Here is a 19,522-nt window from a genome sequence, read left to right as displayed (position 1 = left end):
AATTTTTTTTTTTTTTAATTTTGTGATTTTTCGGTTACTACAAAGAAGGAAGACAGACATTCTTTTGGGAGGGGAGAGAGAGAGAAATGTAAATTAATTAATATGATCATTGTTATCATTGGGTTAAAACGGATAGAAACGGTTACACGGTACTCGGTAAATATAGAAGTGAAATCAGGATTTGGGTTATAAACGGATAAAACATAGAAAAAATAGAGTATCACTTTTCTTCTTTCTTTATATATAGTTGTATAATTTGGTTATTTATTTATTATTATAAAAAGACAAACTTGTTAGTTTATTCAACCACCGGTTCGTTTTGTCGATATATGTAAAACTGTAAAAAGATTAAACTGTCTTCAAATATGGTTCCCAATGACCCTAACAACCAACTCAAATTCAATAAAATGTACTTGGAATCGGAACGATAAAACAAAATTTGTCCAGCATAGGTTAAATTACCCAACACAGAAAACAAAAAGAATAATAAGCTCAACCCATAAACACTCTTTCTTCGATAATTCTGAATGATTTGTGGGATTCTTGCTCCAAGGTATAATACCGCACTGCAATATCCCATAATTTGTGGACCAACGGCAATTGGTTCTTCACTAGGAGTATCGTCATTGGCTTTACTTCCACCAAGATAAAATCCCACAATTCCACATCCAAGCACAAACAAAATTGGTAAAACATATCTAACAAACACAGAATGATATTCAGGTTCGAGGGCAATATCAGTCAACGTAGAACTGCGTCTTCTATGCAATAAAGGTCTTTCTTCGCCTTCTGTGCTATTTGTTCTTCTTCTTTGTTTCTTGTGGTGATGTTTCTGGTAGATATAAGTATAGTAGAAATAACTGGCTATCATCATAAAATCAGCTATACAAAACCAAACAGCAAGGAATATAACTTCAGGCAACAACCCTGCCCACACTGCTCCTATTAAATTAAACACATCTCCCAAGAACCAAATCGATATAAATCCAATAGCAATACCATCAGCCGATTTCAACCGCCATTGTTCAATTAATTGTGGCATAAGTAATACTATCCAACATGCTAATGAAGTAGAACCCATAACCCCACTAATTTGGACCCGAAGTGGTATGGGTGTATCGGGCTGTGTTATCTCCTGTGATAACATGTGTAATAATGCTAGAACCATATTGGAGTTGTGGGAGTATCTATGACGTAGATAAAAAAAGAAGGATGATTAGGATGACCCGATTTGTTTTTGAAGAAAAAAAAAGATTAGCGGTGGACAAATTTCATTTTATCTTTTTTTTTTTGTGTAGTTTCAAATACCGCGGTAAATTTATAAGGTCGAGTCATAACCAGAAAATGCAAGAAACAATGACTCGGGATAATTACAGGGTATTATGGTCTGATTATAACTAACTTATTACCTCATTTAACCTTCATTCAATTATGACCTTGCTTTAACTTCTCTGTATCAATTTCACATAACATAATATAGGCCGTAATCTTAGAGATCAGCCACTAGCTCCTAACCGCATTCATAACCTCTTTATATTCTTACTTCTCTTCCATCTCTTCCTTAGTAGTCGCCTCGACTGCTTGATTAACAGTTTCAAGATCTGGTGAACTAGGTATACTGAAGTTAATCTCCTGTTCAGCTTGTGCATCTACGGTGGTGTCCATAGTGGCATCTTCTGCCTCTCCAAGAGATAAAGTCAGATCATCACTTGACCGTACTCCTGTTTTGTCTAATATTCTCACTGCTCTACCATCAATAAACTTATCATTATAATCTGGCTTGAATCTTTTGGTTTGCATATCAAGGTTAACTTTAGTAGCAAGTTGATCTAATTCCACTATAGACCTTTTTGTTTGTTTAATCAAAAACATTAAAGTTTGATCTAATGGGCTAATCAGCTTAAGGATTTCCTTAGCCTTGACTACTTCTTCGCTATCTTTATCTGATTTGGCTATGGTTAAAAATGCCACATTTTCGGCCAATCCACGTTGAAGTTTAATTAGTTTCTTAAGTCGGGCCAATTGCAATCGTAATACTTTTCTAATATGTAATTCCACTTGAATTTCCAGATTCAACTTGACAAGCTCTTGGTCTAGTTTCCGCTTCTTCTTACTTGAATCTTTGGAAAACTCTATTCCCTCGTGATGCTTTAATTTAATCCAACCTTCATTAACTAAACTTGGATCAATGTGAAAGATGTTTCTTAAAGTATACAACTCATATTTATCAAAATTAATATCAATCTGAGAAGCAATCAACGACTCTAATTGGGCAACCCCAGCTTTAATCTCATGATCGCTAACTTGTGCAAAGATATCATCCTCAATCGTGTCTTGTAATGCCCGCACTTTACAGCGGGCAAGATATTCTTGAAACCCAGGAAGACCTCGATACATGATTTCATTAGCGGCATTAATCACCTCATCAATTAATGTGATTGGTCTAAATCCAAGATGCTCTGTAAGTAGAGCATTGTTCCTCGAATCTAAGAAGTTTTCCGACTCGCCTATTGCGTCTGACATGTCTGCTGCTTGTTGTCTACTTTGTTTTGGTTTTTGGCAACAACTTGAATGTAAACAACAACTTGTTTGTGTGCGCCAAAAAAATTCTGTGCTATAAATCACGTGATATGTGTATCCTGCATAGATGCTGCTGTTTTTTTTTCCTCCCCCTACCCAATTACATCTTGAAGAAAGAAAATTAGAATATCATCCGTACTAACCAACGGTAAAGGGTTCATACAAATACAAGTACAAATCATGGCTAAGACATTAATTCCAGATATTGAATTTGAAAAGTTCAACAAGCTTAAAGAAACACAAGGTACTAGATTCCGATTAACTCCTAGAAACTCCGTTACCATATTAATATTTGCTGGTCTTATTCCAGCGGGATTGACTTATTTTGCTTACGCTACCGAAGGAAAATTCCATTGGAACAGATTATATAGAAAGGGTCCACTCAATCAAGTCAACTACGTTCCAAGAGATAAAGATTTGTAAATTAGTCTAGTTTGTCATGAATATACGTTTTAATTTATAACTTACACCATAATTGTGTACTAGTATAAAAAATACGTACTGAAAAAAAAAAAATACTCACATCTAATAATATAAAACCTATTCCTAATTAAAATCGAAAATCCTAAATAATCACAACATAACTATCGAAACATAAACAACAAAACGTAGAATTGAAGAAACCTCATCACTTTTTAGATCCTTTTAAATCAACTTTAAATTCAATTAATCCTGATTCTAAAGATTTAAGTTGATTTGAAGAACTCTTTTCAAAATTTGCATGATCAATCATAACATTGTTACTCGATTTAGACCGAGCTAAATGAGTCTCGCCGTCATTAATTGTATCAACATTCTCATAGACAAACGAATAGTGACTACTTAATGCAAATAAAGGGATCTTTTGCGAGCACTCATTAAAAGACAATTGATTGGCCTTGGAATAGGCTTCCAATTTCTTGGTTTGAATGTCACTATGAGATTTGTTCCAACGTTGATTTACAATAAATGTCGGCGAGGAAGAATTCCCCGTGAATGATGGTGATTTCTTTAATGTTTTCTTGGTTACTTTTGTGCTTGGTCCTGCTTTCTTCTTCTTGGACTTACCATCATGTTTCGGTTTGTCTTCAATGGCAAAATAGTCAGTAAATTCAAAATTCTTTTTCACTTGATCCAAGTCACTGCTAGATGAAGGATATCCATATTCCAAATCTACAAATTGACCCAAGAGATCTTCATTTTTAATATTCAATGGTGTGGAGATCTCATTAAATAAACGCTCTTCTTCTGTGATACTTTCACTAACGGCATTTGGAGACGATTGAGACGAAACTGCATCAATAGTAGTTGGACTAGCTCCGGCAAATGACTTGTCACCATCGGAATGACCAATGTCAGAAACTGGCGCAGTTATCACTTCATTACGTAGTTCCATTCTTCCATCATTGATTATTTCCAGGTGTTCTGGATGTGTGACATGACTCTCTTGTAGTTGGTTTTGTGTTTCCATTAATAACCGGTGGTATTCCTGTTGTTTTACTTGCTGTATATATCTTGATTTTACATCATCCACTTGACTCTGCTCAATCGATAATCCAAGACCAATAGCCTCAGTTGATTCTCGTAGTGGTGCAAAGTTCGACATTATGGGAGATTGGCCATCCCAGGAACTTGTACTAGGTAATGGTACCGACATTGGTGCTGCAGGTGGATAAACTTTCTTGGGAGTGTGATATTGATGACTATCTTGGTAATGCACAACTGGGGTATCATATGGGGCAGCAAATTCTGTAGTGTGATAAATCACCTGCAGTTGCAGTATCATATGACTCTCATTAGGGTTAGGGGTTTGAAATGTACCACCTTGTATTATTTGTGGTGTTAGTTCAATATGGTTATGACTTGGTGGAAATGCATCACCTGTCGTATTTGGAGATTCGAAATTAGGCATAACCATGGTATCGCCAGGAATCGGGCTTATATATTGATCGCTTATTGGTAGTGGTGGAGGTATCAACTGACCTGGATCCGTGCCTAATGGTAACTCTGTTGATATGGGCATGTGTGTAAATTTCTAGTTAATAGCGAAAGTAAGGGGGAGGTAGGGGTATAAACTCTGGGTTGAATGTTCTCAGCGATCGTAGTATACGTAGTATCAATATTTATAAGCGAATGTAAGAAGTTCTGAAGCAAAACACTGATTGTTGATAGTTATCTTGGTGGTGTCGTAAAAGTTGGTTGCGCGGGGTAAAAATCCCTTGTAAATTGAGCTGGCTTCAAACTTTATAAGCGAATGTAAGGTAAGTTGGAAATCACAGCCTGGTCTAAAACACAAACTCTCTCTTCGTTCTACTCTCTAGGTAACTCAAACAAGCGATTACTCTAATCTATTCAGATTGATTGACTTTATTATTGACGATAACTTTTGGTATTTCAGAAAGTGGTAAGAAAAGAACGATATGGAATTTCTTTTCAAAAGAAAAAAAAATAAATTAAGAAAGTTTCTGGCAGTTTACACATATTTTCCTGCAGACAACATGTGCAAACTGCATATAATATGCAAAATTTTGTTCCTGTCCATTGTTTTACCAACTTCCCTATTGTTCAATTAAATTTCTCGGAAACAAATCCGATCAAGTACCAGCATCTAGTGAACTATGGCTGTATAGGGGTAGACCTGTTTTTTTTTCGCATTTATAAAATACGCTTTAATACCATGTGTGGTTTTTTTACGATTCATGTGGGTTTCGTTCAACTAGCACTCGTGTTTAAACCAGCACAGTGAATTATTATTTTGTAATTATAATCAGTTGCGTTGCTGAACCACGTTGGTTTGTTCTCTATCGGATTTAAACGTTCATCTAAAAATATTACTAAGCATTGTTTTGAAATATTCTGCGCAAGTAGATCGGAGTTTGGATTTTTTGCATGTAGTTTACCACAGGTATGTATGAGGAACCAAAAAAATAAGAGACCATGTGAGTGCAATCCAACAGTCTGCCCTTTCTTTGGACATGCCTCTCCCTTTGGTTAATTTGATTGGTTAATATTGCACTTGCCACTGTTTGATATATCGGTTAAACTTCCCAATTTTCGCATAAGGTAAATTTTAAAATATTCATTTTAAAATTGCAGCATCTGATTTGAATTCAATTAATCATAACAGATCTTCAAAGTTTTCTCGAGTTTTATCGATGGTGGATACGCATCTTGAAAATCATAACTGTGTCAATGTTTAACAATGCGTGTCTTCAGGATAGATTATTCTTTCCTGAAATCACAAGTTGTTGATATCAATAAATCCCTAGACTCTCGAGATGATCTGCTCTCAACCATTCTACTTTTAATGCATGGGATTAACAGAAATATTGTACAAGAATACTTACTTTAGTCGATATCTATTCAGGGCACGGCTGATAATGTGGCGCGAAAGAAACTGATTAGGCAATTGGCTTAAACCTGGTCTTGGCAGCAGCGGGAAATTTATTCAATACACAATTTTGTTAATCGTGGAAATTAGTGGATGATTCAAAACTAGCAACCATGTCTTACAAAAACATACCTAATTCTATGCATGTTATCATCCTGACGAATTAAAATTTTCGCAGAAAATAACTATTCCGTTGATGCCATTTTGATTGATGTTTATTTGGTGGAAATTATATATACATGCTATTTAGAGAGCTGAATTTATTTCAAACAGCAAATAGGGGAGGGGAATAGAAATCGGCAAGCTTACATCTTTTCGATTAACATCATTTTAATTACCTCCCCCTGGTAAATTGTTAGGGGTTGCGCTCGGAATTTGTCTGATAAGAAATTTCCTAATTTGGATTGATCCGCTATCAACTCACATTAATTTTCTATCAATTAATATAAAATCAACACTATTATTCCCCCAGTTCATACATTAAATTGTGTATCAGACAACTACAAACATATGACCTTCTCGATTGATTCATTGATTACCCAAAAGGGTAGACTATTAGCCACTATCCATGAAACTGCCAAATGGGGTGCCAAGGGAGTATGGGGAACTCGAGAAACCGAAACCGGGGTGTGCAGATTAGCATTATCTGATCTTGATAAACAAGTACGTGATTGGTTTGTTAAAGAGACAAAATCATTAGGCTGTGAAGTGAAAATTGATCAAGTGGGAAATATTTTTGCTATTTTTCCAGGAAAGAATCAAGGTAAACCTACTGGTATTGGATCTCACTTGGACACTCAACCAAATGGTGGTAGGTATGATGGTATTTTAGGTGTTTTGTCTGGTTTAGAAGTTCTCAGAACTTTCAAGGAGAATAATTATGTTCCCAACTATCCAATTGCTTTGGTCAACTGGACTAATGAAGAAGGTGCCAGATTCCCAAAATCAATGGTTGCTTCAGGGGTATGGGCAAAGCAAATCCCATTACAAGAATGTTTAAACCTTAAATCATTGGATAAAGTTCCAGTTTCATTTGGTGCCGAATTGAAAAGAATTGGTTATGATGGACAAACCAAAGCTTCGTATCTAGAAAACCCACTCGCAGCCCATTTTGAGATCCATATTGAGCAAGGTCCAATTTTGGAAAATGAAGGTAAGAAAATTGGAGTTGTTACTGGAGTTCAAGCATTTGAGTGGAACTTGGTTACGGTCAAAGGTAGATCTTCGCATGCTGGTACAACCCCCATGAATACGAGATCGGATGCGATTTTAACTGCATCAAGAGTTATTGTTATGGCGGTCGAAACTGCACTTAAACACCAAGGTTTAGCAACTGTAGGTACCTTACAGTTAGAGCCAGGATCAGTCAATGTCATTCCTAATATCGTTAAATTTTCCTTAGATGTAAGACATGTTGAGGATGAGATTTTAGCTACGATAATGGCAGAAATCAAACAGAAAGCAGAGCAAATTGCCCAAGAAAACGTCGATTCCCCGCATGGAAAGCCATTACTGATTGACTTTGAAAATATTACCTCATCCAAGGCAATAAAATTCAACAATACAAACATTAAAACCGTCAAAGATGCAGCATCGCAAATATTCAAGCAAGATGAAATCCGAGAAATTACAAGTGGGGCAGGACATGATTCTTGTTTCACAAGCACAAGAGTCCCAACATCCATGATCTTTATTCCTTCCAAAAACGGCATTTCCCATAGTCCTGAAGAATATTCCTCACCTGAAGAGGTAGAAAATGGCTTTCAAGTATTGTTGAGAACTATTGTTCTTTTTGACGAAATGAGGGCTTTACAAAAAGCTTAAATAATAAATACAATGGCTGAATCGACATCTGACATATTATATAGTCTCAATACACTATTTTTTTTTGCTGCAATTTCTAAATAAAACAAATTTTTAGCCGCGCTACCACATCACATGGGTGACACTTCCTAATCGGGAAATTTTGTGAGATTCTATTTATACCGGTTCTGGGAATTTACGTCAGGAAAGCATCTTTGCTAATAATAAGATCGTAACAAAGCCATTTTGGTCATTGAAATCTATAAATATGGGGCTGTCTCAAAAGTGTATATATAAATACCCCCAGTAGTTACCCATCACTCTTTCTATTATAATTCAGTAGTATATCGAAAAATGAAATTATTTTATTCGTTATTATCCTTATTTTTTGCAACCTTTGCAATTGGTGCTGCCGTACAAGGTGATGCATTTCAACAAGAATTTAATGAATTCCTCGCGGTTCTTGAATCATACAATGATCCCCTGGTTTTTAAAAGAGACTATCCTCCACTTACTGCTGCTTTGACAGCATTGAATAAATCCGGACAAGGGGTTCAAATTGCCCACGCCATGTATAGTAATAAAGCCACCCAACCAACAGTTATAAATGCAGTTGAAAACTACATTAATGCAACCACGTTAACCCAAATCTTGAAAGATGCTGATGATTCAAACTTGGCTGTGGATATAGTTATGATCCTTTTCACCAATCCTAATATGATTCCTGGTTTAACTAACATCATTAAGACCCTTCATGATGATGGTGTTTTCTCGTTTTCATTAAAGAAGAGAGGGTTACTTGATGGTATCCTTGGAGGGTTGAATGGTGTAATTACTTCTATTCAAAACCAGAGTATCCAAACTATTGTCAAGTTAATGAATTCTGTAGCTGATTCGGAAGATATTTATGAATCGTTGGAAAAATCTGGACTTTTCATTTCTGTGTTTGAAGACATTGTCACTACCACCGATGGTCAAGCATTTGCAGTTAATTTAGTTACGGATATTATCAACGATGATGTTATCACTTGGTCCCTGTTGATAAGTGCTGTAAATGATTCGGCAATTATTGCAAGCACAGCCTCCAAAATATTCACCAATGCTACTAATAGACTGATTATTCTCCAATGGATCTTAACGAATGGTCTCAGTGTACTTCTTGAAATTATAGAAGCATTATTTTAACTAAATATGTTACTGTTTATACCATAGTGTTTTATATATATACCTACAACAACAACCTATACGAAGTCATTCAATGTGATAACATCAAATCTCTTTCTTGCTTCTTCCAAATTGAAATTTTCTTCAGCTTGATGCCATCTTTCATGTAATCTACCATGTACAAGTACTAACTTGGGTTCATCAGTTTTAGTGTCGTTGACTTTTTTCTTACCGAATAATCTTGCTTTTTCGTCATACCATTGTCCAAAAGTAATTTTTTCCCATTCCTCTGGTTTGGTAATACCCAAACGTTTCAACTTAGGTGAATTTAATTCATCAGGATCAATAATTGAGGAAAGCTTTGGTGTTGAAAAGTAAATCAATACCAATCTACGATATTGCTTTTGGTCATCTGGAGGAGAAACTACTCTGTGAATAGAACTCTTGAAATATCCACCAGTGATAAATTCCATACCATCAGCAACATTGACGATGAATGAGTTTGGTGTATGACCAACGTAACTCCATTCACCTGTAAAGTAATCTCTAATTTGTAATGATAAAATTGGTTGCGAAGTAATGAAGGTGAATCCACCACTATCTGAATGGCCTCTAAGCCAAGTATTGTCAACTTTCTTCATATCTTCAGGTTTCATGCCTTCGTATAACATAAATCTTCCTGCTCCACCTCCGGAATTTTCATGATCACCATCAGTAACGCTGTAGTACTTTTCCCATATGTGGCCCTCTGGAAGTTCCAAGACAATATCACATAAAATTGTAAGTTTTCTTAAAACTTCGTTATGTAAGTACCTGTAATAATCAGCAATATCTTGGATGAAAGCTCTGACAATATCAGGATAGTTGTTGGAATCATCAAAGAAATCAGAATGTTGCAAGTTTTGGAAATTATAATGAACAATAGAATCTTCAACACCATTCTTCATGGACCAGTATCCCTTAGGTTTGAACCCTGGCCCTCTTTCAGCACCAAGTGAGACTGATCTATCTTCGAGGTCAGACTTCATAGCACCAGCAAGATATTTCTTTTGTTCTTCTACAGGAAGTTCACAAAGAGATTGAGCAACCAGTTTAAGATGCTCTAATTCTTCTTGATCAATTCCATGATTAATAATAGAGATGAACCCATATGTGGAAAGCGATTTTTCAACCTTGTCAGCAAGTACTTGTCTAGCTTTTAAATGTTCAGGTCCTTCTTTGAAAAGAGACAAGTCTATACTTTCAAGCTCAATGGGCTTTATACCGGATTTGGATAATGGAGCTTCGACAAATGGTCTCAAGTTGAACTTGGCTTTGTTGTCTATTGGTTCTGGCATGTTTATTGTCTAACGGGAGCCAAATCCTATGAGGTTATTCGCAACGTACTTTGTCCATATTTATAATTGCTCAATCACCCCCACTCCTGATCCGATATCCGGTAAATTACTCTTGATTTAGGTTATTCTATGCGGGTCATGGAAGTGTGGCTGTCACGGGCATTCGTCAGAATAAAGAGAAAAGACAATAAGGATCCACAGTTTTTATATTCATAATATATAACGTCTAGTAAATTATCATAGTGAGAGAGAGAGAGAGAGCGAAAAACAAAAAAAAAAATTCATAGTCGGATTTAATTACCTAATTGGGCCTACTTTGATTTCTTAAATCGTTCTTCCAATGTCTTTTTCAACTTGACTTCAAATTCTTGCCGGGATTCACCAGCCCTCCATCTTAAATTGTAAGCTGGATGGTCTGATGGGAGATAGGTAGGTTCTTCTCGGTCTAAGCCATAAATGTTTTCTCTAAAGGTGAGTCCTTCTTTAGGATAGTCATCCCAAGCTAAACCTCTCCTTCTTAACTCTGGAATTAATAATTCAACAAGATCTTCAAATGAACCAGGAGTAATAGTATAAGTGAAATTAAACCCATCAACGCCAGAAACGTCGACCCATTCTTCAATTTCATCAGCAACTTCTTCAGGTGTACCAATGAATACAACACCAGAACCACCAATACGAACTCTATCAGCTATATAAGCACGAGTCTTTTTAAGATTTTCTGGATCCCCAGGGAATGGTTTGGTCCATGTATCAATCATACTTCTAATAGCATTACCTTCACCTTCAAGCTTATCTAATTCATCATTCCATCCATACTGTGCTAAATCAATCCCGGTCCAACCACCAAACAAAGCTTGTGCACCTTCAATATCACTTAATTCCTTGTATTCTTTGAATTTAGCCACAGCTTCTTCATGGGTAGGAGCAACAATAACAGTGACTAATTGAACAACTTTAACAGAGTTTGGATCTCTGCCAGCTTTTTTAACTTCTTCCTTTAATTGCTTAATCTTGTATCCCAAACCTTCTGGGGTCATACCAACAATGAAGACAGCCTCTGCGTTTTGAGCAGCATACTTCAACCCTTTCGAGGACGATCCAGCTTGTACTATGACTGGTAATCTTTGGGGAGTTGGTTCAGTGATGTTAGGACCTGGAACCTTGAAGAATTCACCCTGGTAATTAATTTCTCTGATTCTTTCGGGATCAGAAAAGATTCCTCTCTTCTTGTCTAATACAACAGCATCATCAGCCCATGATGACAAGAACAATTGATAAACAACTTCCAAATATTCTTGAGCACGGTCATATCTGGCATCATGGTCAGGTAATGGTTCTCCATTTAACAAGTTTCTGGCAGCACTGTCTAAATAACCAGAAACGATGTTCCACCCAATTCTACCCTTGGTTAAGTGGTCTAAAGTGGCTAATCTTCTGACCCAGTGATATGGTGCTTCACTTATTGTAGCACCAGTTACGGCAAAAGACAAATTCTTGGTTACTGCAGCCATGGCAGAAATAACAGCACTAGGTTCATTAACTGGCCATTGTGCTCCTGATTTAGCTGCTGCTGCTATATTCCCAGGGCCTTCGTAAACATCATATCCACCTAAAACATCAGGAATGAACAATGCATTGAACTTCCCTTTTTCAAGTAACTTGGCCAAGTTTGTCCAGTATTCAATTGTGTTGTAATCTCTAGATTTGTCATCTGGATGTTTCCAAAGACCTGGGGTTTGAAGACCTGGGCAAGCCATATCAAAGGCGTTAATAAGTAATGGTTTTCTTTGTTTCTTTTGTCCGTCGGTAGCAGAAGTCATTATGGATGTTGTTGTTGTTGGGATATATTGAAGATAAGCTTTTGAACACTTTCATGATAGCCTGGGGTTTTTATATGAAAGAGATTGAGCATTATCGAACCATATTCTCTCATCATCGTACCACCTCTGGTTAATATATTTGTTCTATAGTAGAACTATATTAATCAATAACTGTGGCGTATAACGAATTCTCTTGGATGCAAAAAATTGTAGTTCACAACAAATTAGCTACTTCCTGATTGGGAAACTGTTCGCGCTATTTGCTGTCAAAACGTGATAATCAGAAATCTATGCCAACGTTTCGGCGTAATTTAAAGGGGTTGCTGTAAACGAATGTATACTATTTATTTTATCGTCTGATTTTAAGCCACAGTATAAATTAAGTATTATATCGGTATTTGTTTGGTCTGAATAATTACATATATTTAAGGAGAATTAGTGTAGTTTGTGACGTAACCTTGATTTTATTACTGTCTCCTGTAGTATGGCCTGATCTAGATAGCTTCTGGTTGTGGTTCCTGAATTCCTTCTATGTCGTAATTGAATCTTCTTTTGTTGAAAATGGGATTTAATTTCCTGCTCCAGTGTAAAGTACGACTGATTTGCTGATATTTTATGCAAATTTTATAAAAAAATCGTCTAAACTGTCCATACCTAGAACCACAGGCAGATCAACTGGCGAATATTAAACTTGCAACGCAATTGTAGCTTAGTTTCAAGTTTATTCATATTAGATACATCACAATAGCATAGTTGTAAAAGAAACAACATTTTGTTGCAAAAAAAAAAAACACAAAAAAAAAAATCAAACTTCTTTAAAGTACTGATTAATTACTTTCTTTAACACTTGTAGTCTAAACATGCCTGCGATGTAAGTTTTACCAAATTGTTTCACCAATAAGACATAATAAGATCCTAATACAATAAGAAAACCAAGAATTAAGCGCCAACTTCTACGTGAAAGTAATAAATTTACCAATTCACTTATACCGCTCATCGAACTACCAGACAACAAATCTGTAAAGCTCAATCCGCAAATCATCAATCACCTATTCCATTTTGTTGACTCGTATCAAACAAAAGAAGAATTTAAAAGCCAAGGAAACCAGAAGAGTGACAGAACTGGGGACATACTATTACCAAAAGACGTAGTCACTACAAAAACAACCAGGCAACGTCGACCCCGCCAAGTTGACCTTGACTATACTGAATATAACAGCGATGCAACTGATGGCGAGGAAGTACAAATGAACTACAATGCATCAAATACACCTAAATTTCTTGGGAAGTTTGTCAATATTGCTGCTGGTAATAAAGTCAAAAGAAAATGCAAAACTTGTGGTTTGATTTATAATGATTTGAAAGGGTTCAATAGACATTACCAAAACAAACATCTACGGCATTGATCCATATCATAGAAATATAAATAAGGATAGTCCATAACACCAACAGTGTTGCTATTTATAAAGCCATAACTACGACGCCACTGAAGGGAAGTTTCTATTGTTAAAAATAAAAATAAAAAACCGTAAATACGTTATCTCCTAATATTAACTGCGGAACGGAAGGTAAAATTGTTTTTGTGCCCCAAGGCGAAGTCAAGTTGGGGATTGTTTCAAGGCGCAAAAAATATTATCGCTGGTAAAACATTTACCCGCTTACGTAAGCGGGAAGTGTCCCCGCCGTACTGATATGTTGTCAACTTAGCATCTAAAGGGATATCGTTTGGTTACATCATGTGGTTCTGTTACTGAACCTTGCATTGGGACGTCAGAATTACATAATCGGCTATGAGAATGACTTAGACACGTCAGAAATTACAAATCATGCCTCGCCGATAAGTCCGAGCTAACATTTTAAACTTTGCATTTGAAAAAACTTTTGTCCTAAAGTATTATTTGAAATATGGCTGTTAGATCAATAACGGGATTATGATGTGCCTATTGCAAGGAGCTAGCACGCATACGAAACACACTGATTAGTCATCAAAACAAAGAGACCAAAAATTTCCACACTGAAATAGCCACCTTTTTTGCGGATATAAAAGTCGGAATTATTTCCTAAAATGCGGACCTTGACTAATTCAATAAACCCGATGGGCTAAAAAATATCTAGTTTTACGTAACTTGTGTCTCAAATGGAATATTGCCACCTTTTGTCCAAGCATCTCCATGGTATTGTTGGTGACTCATGTTAACCCCCCCTGCAAGTCTTGTAAACAAGTTGCCATGCACTATAGTTGCCCCAATACTAAACAAAGGAACAAGTGAAACTGAACTGATAACGTCAAATTGTTGCTATTGTACTCTAAAATCAAGTACGAAAAATTATTTTGTGCCAACATTTAGCGGAGCGGCACAAAAAAAAATTCAAATGAGTATATATTAAGACTGAAGCCCCCCCTCAAATGAATCCATTTTCCACCTATTGATATTTGGTTTAACTATATTTAATTTCATTCTTAACGATATTCCGTTAAAACCTTATACACTAGTTTACTTGCTTATTAACTTGTTTTTTCTGCATCTACTGCACTGAACATACTTCGTAACTAGTTATTATTATGAGTGAAGACCCTCACTTCCTACAACAGAAACGTCTATTGACGTTCATGTTGTCCAAAAAAGTTCCTCCGATACCTACAGAAGAGGAAAGAGATCCTTACCCTGTGAAAAAGGCTAATATAATATCCAGAATTCTCTTTTGGTGGTTAGGTCCAGTTATGCATACTGGTTATAGAAGAACGTTACAACCAGAAGATTTATTCTATTTGACCGATGATATCAAGGTCCAAACTATGGCTGACAGATTCTACAACTACATGACCAATGATATTGAAAGGGCCCGTCAACAGCATATTGCTGAAAAATGTAAAGAGCGTGGTGAAACTCCAGAAACTTCTTCTGTGGACCGTGGAAAAGATTTGGCTGACTTTGAATTAAGTAAATTCTTGACTGTTTGGGCCCTTGCTAAGACTTACAAGTGGCAATACACTTGGGCATGTACTTTGTTGTGTTTGAGTTCTGTTGGTCAAACTACATTACCATTATTGACCAAAAAGTTGATTCGATATGTTGAATTGAAAAGTATGGGTGTTGAAACAGGTATCGGTAGAGGTATTGGTTATTCATTTGGATCAGCCATCATTATTTTCATTATTGGTGTTTTGATTAATCATTTCTTTTACCGTTCCATGTTGACTGGTGCTCAAGCCAAAGCTGTTTTAACAAAGGCATTGTTGGATAAGTCATTTAAATTGAATGCTGCAGCTAGACATAAGTACCCTGTTGGTAAAATCACTTCTATGTTGGGTACTGATTTATCTCGTATTGATTTTGCATTGGGTTTCCAACCATTCTTGATTTGTTTCCCTGTTCCTATCGGTATTGCCATTGGTATTTTGATTTGGAATATTGGTGTTGCTGCTTTAGTCGGGGTTGCCATTTTACTTGTGTTTATGGTTTGTATTGCTGTTTCCACTGGTGCCCTTTTCAAGTACAGAAAGAAGGCTAATAAATACACCGATTCCCGTGTTGACCATATCAAAGAAGCATTGAATAATTTGAAGATCATTAAATTCTATTCTTGGGAACCACCATATCATGAGAACATTTCTGAAATCAGAAAGAAGGAAATGAAGATTATTTATCGTATGCAAGTGTTGAGAAATGTTGTCACCTCATTTGCCTTTTCATTGACTTTATTTGCTTCCATGACTGCTTTCCTTGTTTTATATGCCATTGCTGCTAATAGAAAAGATCCCGCATCAATTTTCTCATCGCTTTCATTATATAATATCTTGACCCAACAAGTGTTCTTGTTACCTATGGCCTTGGCTACTGGTGCTGATGCATTTATGGGTATTTCCAGAGTTGGAGAATTTATGTCTCAAGGTGAAATTGACCCTGCTTTATCTAATATTGATGCTACTCCTGAAAAGAAACTTCTTATGGAGAACGATGAAACTGCTATTGAAGTAGATCATGCAAGTTTTGAATGGGAAGTATTTGGTAATGATGAAGACGACGAAGAAGAATCTGAATCCAAGAAAGGCGAGAAGAAGAGTATGGAAAAGAAGGTTCACAAGACTGAAGTTCATTATCATGAAAAGACTGGTTCGATTGAAAAGGATTCTTTAACAACTTCATCAAGTGGTAGAGGCGAAGAAGAGTCTCAATTCCCTGGTCTTAAAGATATCAATTTCAAGATCAAGAAAGGTGAATTTGTTGTTATCACCGGTTTAATTGGTTCGGGTAAGACTTCTTTGCTTAATGCTATTTCTGGTTTTATGAAGAGAGTCCATGGGGATGTTAGTACCAATGGTTCATTATTACTTTGTGGTTATCCATGGGTTCAAAACAGTACTGTTAAAGAAAACATTCTTTTTGGAGAACCATACGATGAAAAGAAGTATAAACAAGTTATCTATGCCTGTTCTTTAGAAGCTGATTTGGAAATTCTTCCAGCTGGTGACCGTACTGAAATTGGTGAAAGAGGTATTACTTTATCTGGTGGTCAAAAGGCAAGAATCAATTTGGCCAGAGCTGTTTATGCTAATAGAGATATTATCTTGTTGGATGATGTTTTAAGTGCTGTTGATGCTCGTGTCGGTAAGCATATTATGAACAACTGTATCATGGATTTGCTTAAGGATAAGACTAGAATTTTGGCTACCCATCAATTATCACTTATTGGTTCCGCTGATAGAGTTATCTTTTTGAATGGTGATGGTTCAGTCGATGTTGGTACTTTTGAAGAATTGTCCTCTTCTAACCCTGGATTTAGTAAATTGATGACTTTTAATAGCGAAGCTCACAATGATGAAGAAGAGGAAGAAGACGTTCCTGAATCCGAAGATGAATTAGAACAAGAAAGAGAAATGATTAAGCGTCAATTAACCAGACTCTCAACCAGAGCCTCAACCAAAGCAGACCCAGAAGATGAAGAAGCTAGACATCGTGAATTTAACACTGATGAATCTGCTGATGGTAAATTGATTGACGAAGAAGAAAGAGCTGTTAATGCCATTAGTATGCGTGTTTATGGTAGATATATTGAATTGGGTTCTGGTGCTGTTGGTCCTTATGTTTATGGTCCTTTGTTACTTATCTTCCTTATGTTTGCTACATTTTGCCTGATTTTCACTAATACTTGGTTATCATTCTGGGTTGAAAGGAGATTTCCTCTTGAAGACAAGGTTTACATTGGTGTTTATATCATGTTTACATTCTTGGCATTTATCTTTTTAACCATTGAATTCATTCTTTTGGTTTACTTGACCAATACCGCTTCGGTTAAATTGAATATTTTGGCCATGAAGAAGGTTTTGCATGCTCCTATGTCATTTATGGATACTACTCCTCTTGGTAGAATCTTGAATAGATTTACTAAGGATACTGACGTGTTGGACAATGAAATTGGTGATCAATTGAGATTCTTTTTATTCACATTGTCTAATATTATTGGGGTTTTAATCTTGTGTATTATCTACTTACCTTGGTTTGCTATTTCTATCCCATTCCTTGGATTCTTGTTTGTTGCCATTGCCAATTACTATCAAGCATCAGCCAGAGAAATCAAGCGTCTTGAAGCTATTCAAAGATCTTTTGTTTACAACAACTTCAATGAAACCTTGAGTGGTATGACCACCATTAAAGCATATCATGCTGTGCCTAGATTCCTTGAAAAGAACAATTTCTTGATTGATAGAATGAATGAAGCTTATTATCTTACCATTGCCAATCAACGTTGGTTAGCCATCCATATGGATATGGTTGCTTCCTTATTTGCATTATTGATTGCCTTGCTTTGTGTTAACCGTGTCTTCCGTATATCGGCTGCCTCAGTTGGTTTAATTGTTGCTTATGTTTTCCAAATCGCCGGTCAATTGTCTATGCTTATTAGAACTTTTACTCAGGTTGAAAATGAAATGAACTCTGTGGAAAGATTGGATAGTTATGCATCTAATTTACCAGAAGAAGCTCCTTATGTCATTACTGAAAAGACCCCACCTCCACAATGGCCAGATAAAGGTTCTATTGAATTCAGAAGTGCTTCATTAGCTTATAGACCTGGATTACCATTGGTGTTAAAGAATTTGAATTTCACCATTAAACCTCTGGAAAAAATTGGTATTTGTGGTAGAACTGGTGCTGGTAAATCTTCGATCATGACTGCATTGTACAGATTAAGTGAACTTGAATCAGGTAAGATATTTATTGATGATTTGGACATTGCCGAGTTAGGATTAAAGGATCTTCGTTCTAAACTTTCTATTATTCCGCAAGACCCTGTGTTGTTCCGTGGTACTATTAGAAAGAATTTAGATCCATTTAATCAATCTTCTGATGATAAATTATGGGATGCATTAAGAAGAACTGGTTTGATCGAAGAAGGTAGATTAGAGCAAGTCAAATTAACAAACAAGCCTAGTGATGGATCATCTGAAACCAACTTGCATAAGTTCCATTTGGATCAAAGTGTTGAAGATGAAGGTACCAATTTCTCACTTGGGGAACGTCAGTTGATTGCATTTGCCAGAGCCTTGGTTCGTGATTCCAAGATTTTAATTTTGGATGAAGCTACCTCTTCAGTTGATTACGAAACCGATTCTAAGATTCAACATACCATCATCAGAGAATTCAGTCATTGTACCATCTTGTGTATTGCTCATAGATTGAAGACAATTATCAACTATGATAGAATTTTGGTGTTGGACAAGGGTGAAATCAGAGAATTTGATACTCCTTGGAATTTGTTCAAGTCCAATGGTAGTATCTTCCAACAAATGTGTCAACGTTCCAATATCACTGATCAAGACTTTGAGAACATCACATCATTTTAGTTTATAGGCATGGTTTTTATATAATTTGTAATAATAAAAATAGATTTATTTAAAGAAAACGTGTAGTATTTCGCAGCCAATCATTGTAGTGGATGTGAGTCACTTTGGGTAAGCAACCAAAGCCGGGCGCTGAATCGAGCTTTTAATGCGAGATAGCCTAATAACTCCTGTTATATTTTGGATATATTACCGAGTTACAGTCGAGAGAGAATCTATTATTGCAACTCTAGTTGCGAACTGAACTTGATTCAATTAAGAAGCCGTGCATGGAATGTCACAACCATATTCTGATTAGGGAAATACACTGCTAATGGAAACATCAACTTGATTATACCTGACATTGGTTATGAACGAAAGCTTTTTTTTTGGTAGTAGCCGTGTTATTAATGGTCATGAATAGAATCGAATCAAATTACCTGCGTGGTCCCGGTTCATCCCGTATTGTTCACGTGGTGGTTACTCATTGGTAAATATATATTATATAAGCTCACTACCTATTACTTCCATTGTCATATCTCCTATCATAAAGATAAGATTTTATCTCTCTATTTCTTTATGCACTCTATTTATTAAAAAGTCAACTGTTCGTCAAATTTAAACT

The 19,522-nt window shown here is 36.1% G+C and overlaps 9 protein-coding genes across 9 annotated transcripts; 4 read left to right on the top strand and 5 right to left on the bottom strand. All coding sequences in view use genetic code 12, as the record gives it.

Annotated features, from left to right (window-relative positions):
• Positions 1-298: 298 nt before the first annotated feature.
• Positions 299-1,168, bottom strand: SPAPADRAFT_136546 (uncharacterized protein; the record flags this gene model as incomplete). The annotated part of the gene is made up of 1 exon (XM_007374222.1): positions 299-1,168. The coding sequence occupies one exon, from the start codon at positions 1,166-1,168 to the stop codon at positions 299-301; it is 870 nt and encodes a 289-aa protein (XP_007374284.1).
• A 208-nt stretch (positions 1,169-1,376) lies between these two features.
• Positions 1,377-2,542, bottom strand: MTW1 (MIND complex subunit; the record flags this gene model as incomplete). Its single annotated transcript, XM_007374221.1, has 1 exon — positions 1,377-2,542. One exon carries the CDS (start codon positions 2,521-2,523, stop codon positions 1,540-1,542), a length of 984 nt encoding a protein of 327 aa, XP_007374283.1.
• A 184-nt stretch (positions 2,543-2,726) lies between these two features.
• On the bottom strand, positions 2,727-4,963 carry SPAPADRAFT_60117 (uncharacterized protein; the record flags this gene model as incomplete). Its single annotated transcript, XM_007374219.1, has 1 exon — positions 2,727-4,963. One exon carries the CDS (start codon positions 4,580-4,582, stop codon positions 3,209-3,211), a length of 1,374 nt encoding a protein of 457 aa, XP_007374281.1.
• Positions 2,761-3,003, top strand: SPAPADRAFT_135701 (uncharacterized protein; the record flags this gene model as incomplete). Its single annotated transcript, XM_007374220.1, has 1 exon — positions 2,761-3,003. The coding sequence occupies one exon, from the start codon at positions 2,761-2,763 to the stop codon at positions 3,001-3,003; it is 243 nt and encodes an 80-aa protein (XP_007374282.1).
• A 1,481-nt stretch (positions 4,964-6,444) lies between the features above and the next one.
• On the top strand, positions 6,445-7,830 carry SPAPADRAFT_60114 (uncharacterized protein; the record flags this gene model as incomplete). Its single annotated transcript, XM_007374218.1, has 1 exon — positions 6,445-7,830. The coding sequence occupies one exon, from the start codon at positions 6,461-6,463 to the stop codon at positions 7,772-7,774; it is 1,314 nt and encodes a 437-aa protein (XP_007374280.1).
• Positions 7,831-8,021: 191 nt separating this feature from the next.
• Positions 8,022-10,254, bottom strand: SPAPADRAFT_65806 (uncharacterized protein; the record flags this gene model as incomplete). The annotated part of the gene is made up of 1 exon (XM_007374216.1): positions 8,022-10,254. The coding sequence occupies one exon, from the start codon at positions 10,252-10,254 to the stop codon at positions 8,995-8,997; it is 1,260 nt and encodes a 419-aa protein (XP_007374278.1).
• SPAPADRAFT_60113 (uncharacterized protein) lies at positions 8,095-9,037 on the top strand (the record flags this gene model as incomplete). The annotated part of the gene is made up of 1 exon (XM_007374217.1): positions 8,095-9,037. One exon carries the CDS (start codon positions 8,108-8,110, stop codon positions 8,936-8,938), a length of 831 nt encoding a protein of 276 aa, XP_007374279.1.
• Positions 10,255-10,565: 311 nt separating the features above from the next.
• On the bottom strand, positions 10,566-12,077 carry SPAPADRAFT_135684 (uncharacterized protein; the record flags this gene model as incomplete). Its single annotated transcript, XM_007374215.1, has 1 exon — positions 10,566-12,077. The coding sequence occupies one exon, from the start codon at positions 12,075-12,077 to the stop codon at positions 10,566-10,568; it is 1,512 nt and encodes a 503-aa protein (XP_007374277.1).
• Positions 12,078-14,640: 2,563 nt separating this feature from the next.
• SPAPADRAFT_54783 (uncharacterized protein) lies at positions 14,641-18,921 on the top strand (the record flags this gene model as incomplete). The annotated part of the gene is made up of 1 exon (XM_007374214.1): positions 14,641-18,921. The coding sequence occupies one exon, from the start codon at positions 14,641-14,643 to the stop codon at positions 18,919-18,921; it is 4,281 nt and encodes a 1,426-aa protein (XP_007374276.1).
• Between the last annotated feature and the right edge of the window lie 601 nt (positions 18,922-19,522).

This window comes from Spathaspora passalidarum (assembly GCF_000223485.1).
Source record: "Spathaspora passalidarum NRRL Y-27907 unplaced genomic scaffold SPAPAscaffold_3, whole genome shotgun sequence".
In the NCBI taxonomy this organism is placed as follows: domain Eukaryota; kingdom Fungi; phylum Ascomycota; class Pichiomycetes; order Serinales; family Debaryomycetaceae; genus Spathaspora; species Spathaspora passalidarum.
The sequence above is the reverse complement of the archived record's forward strand: the minus strand, read 5'-3'. Positions and strand labels throughout refer to the sequence as shown.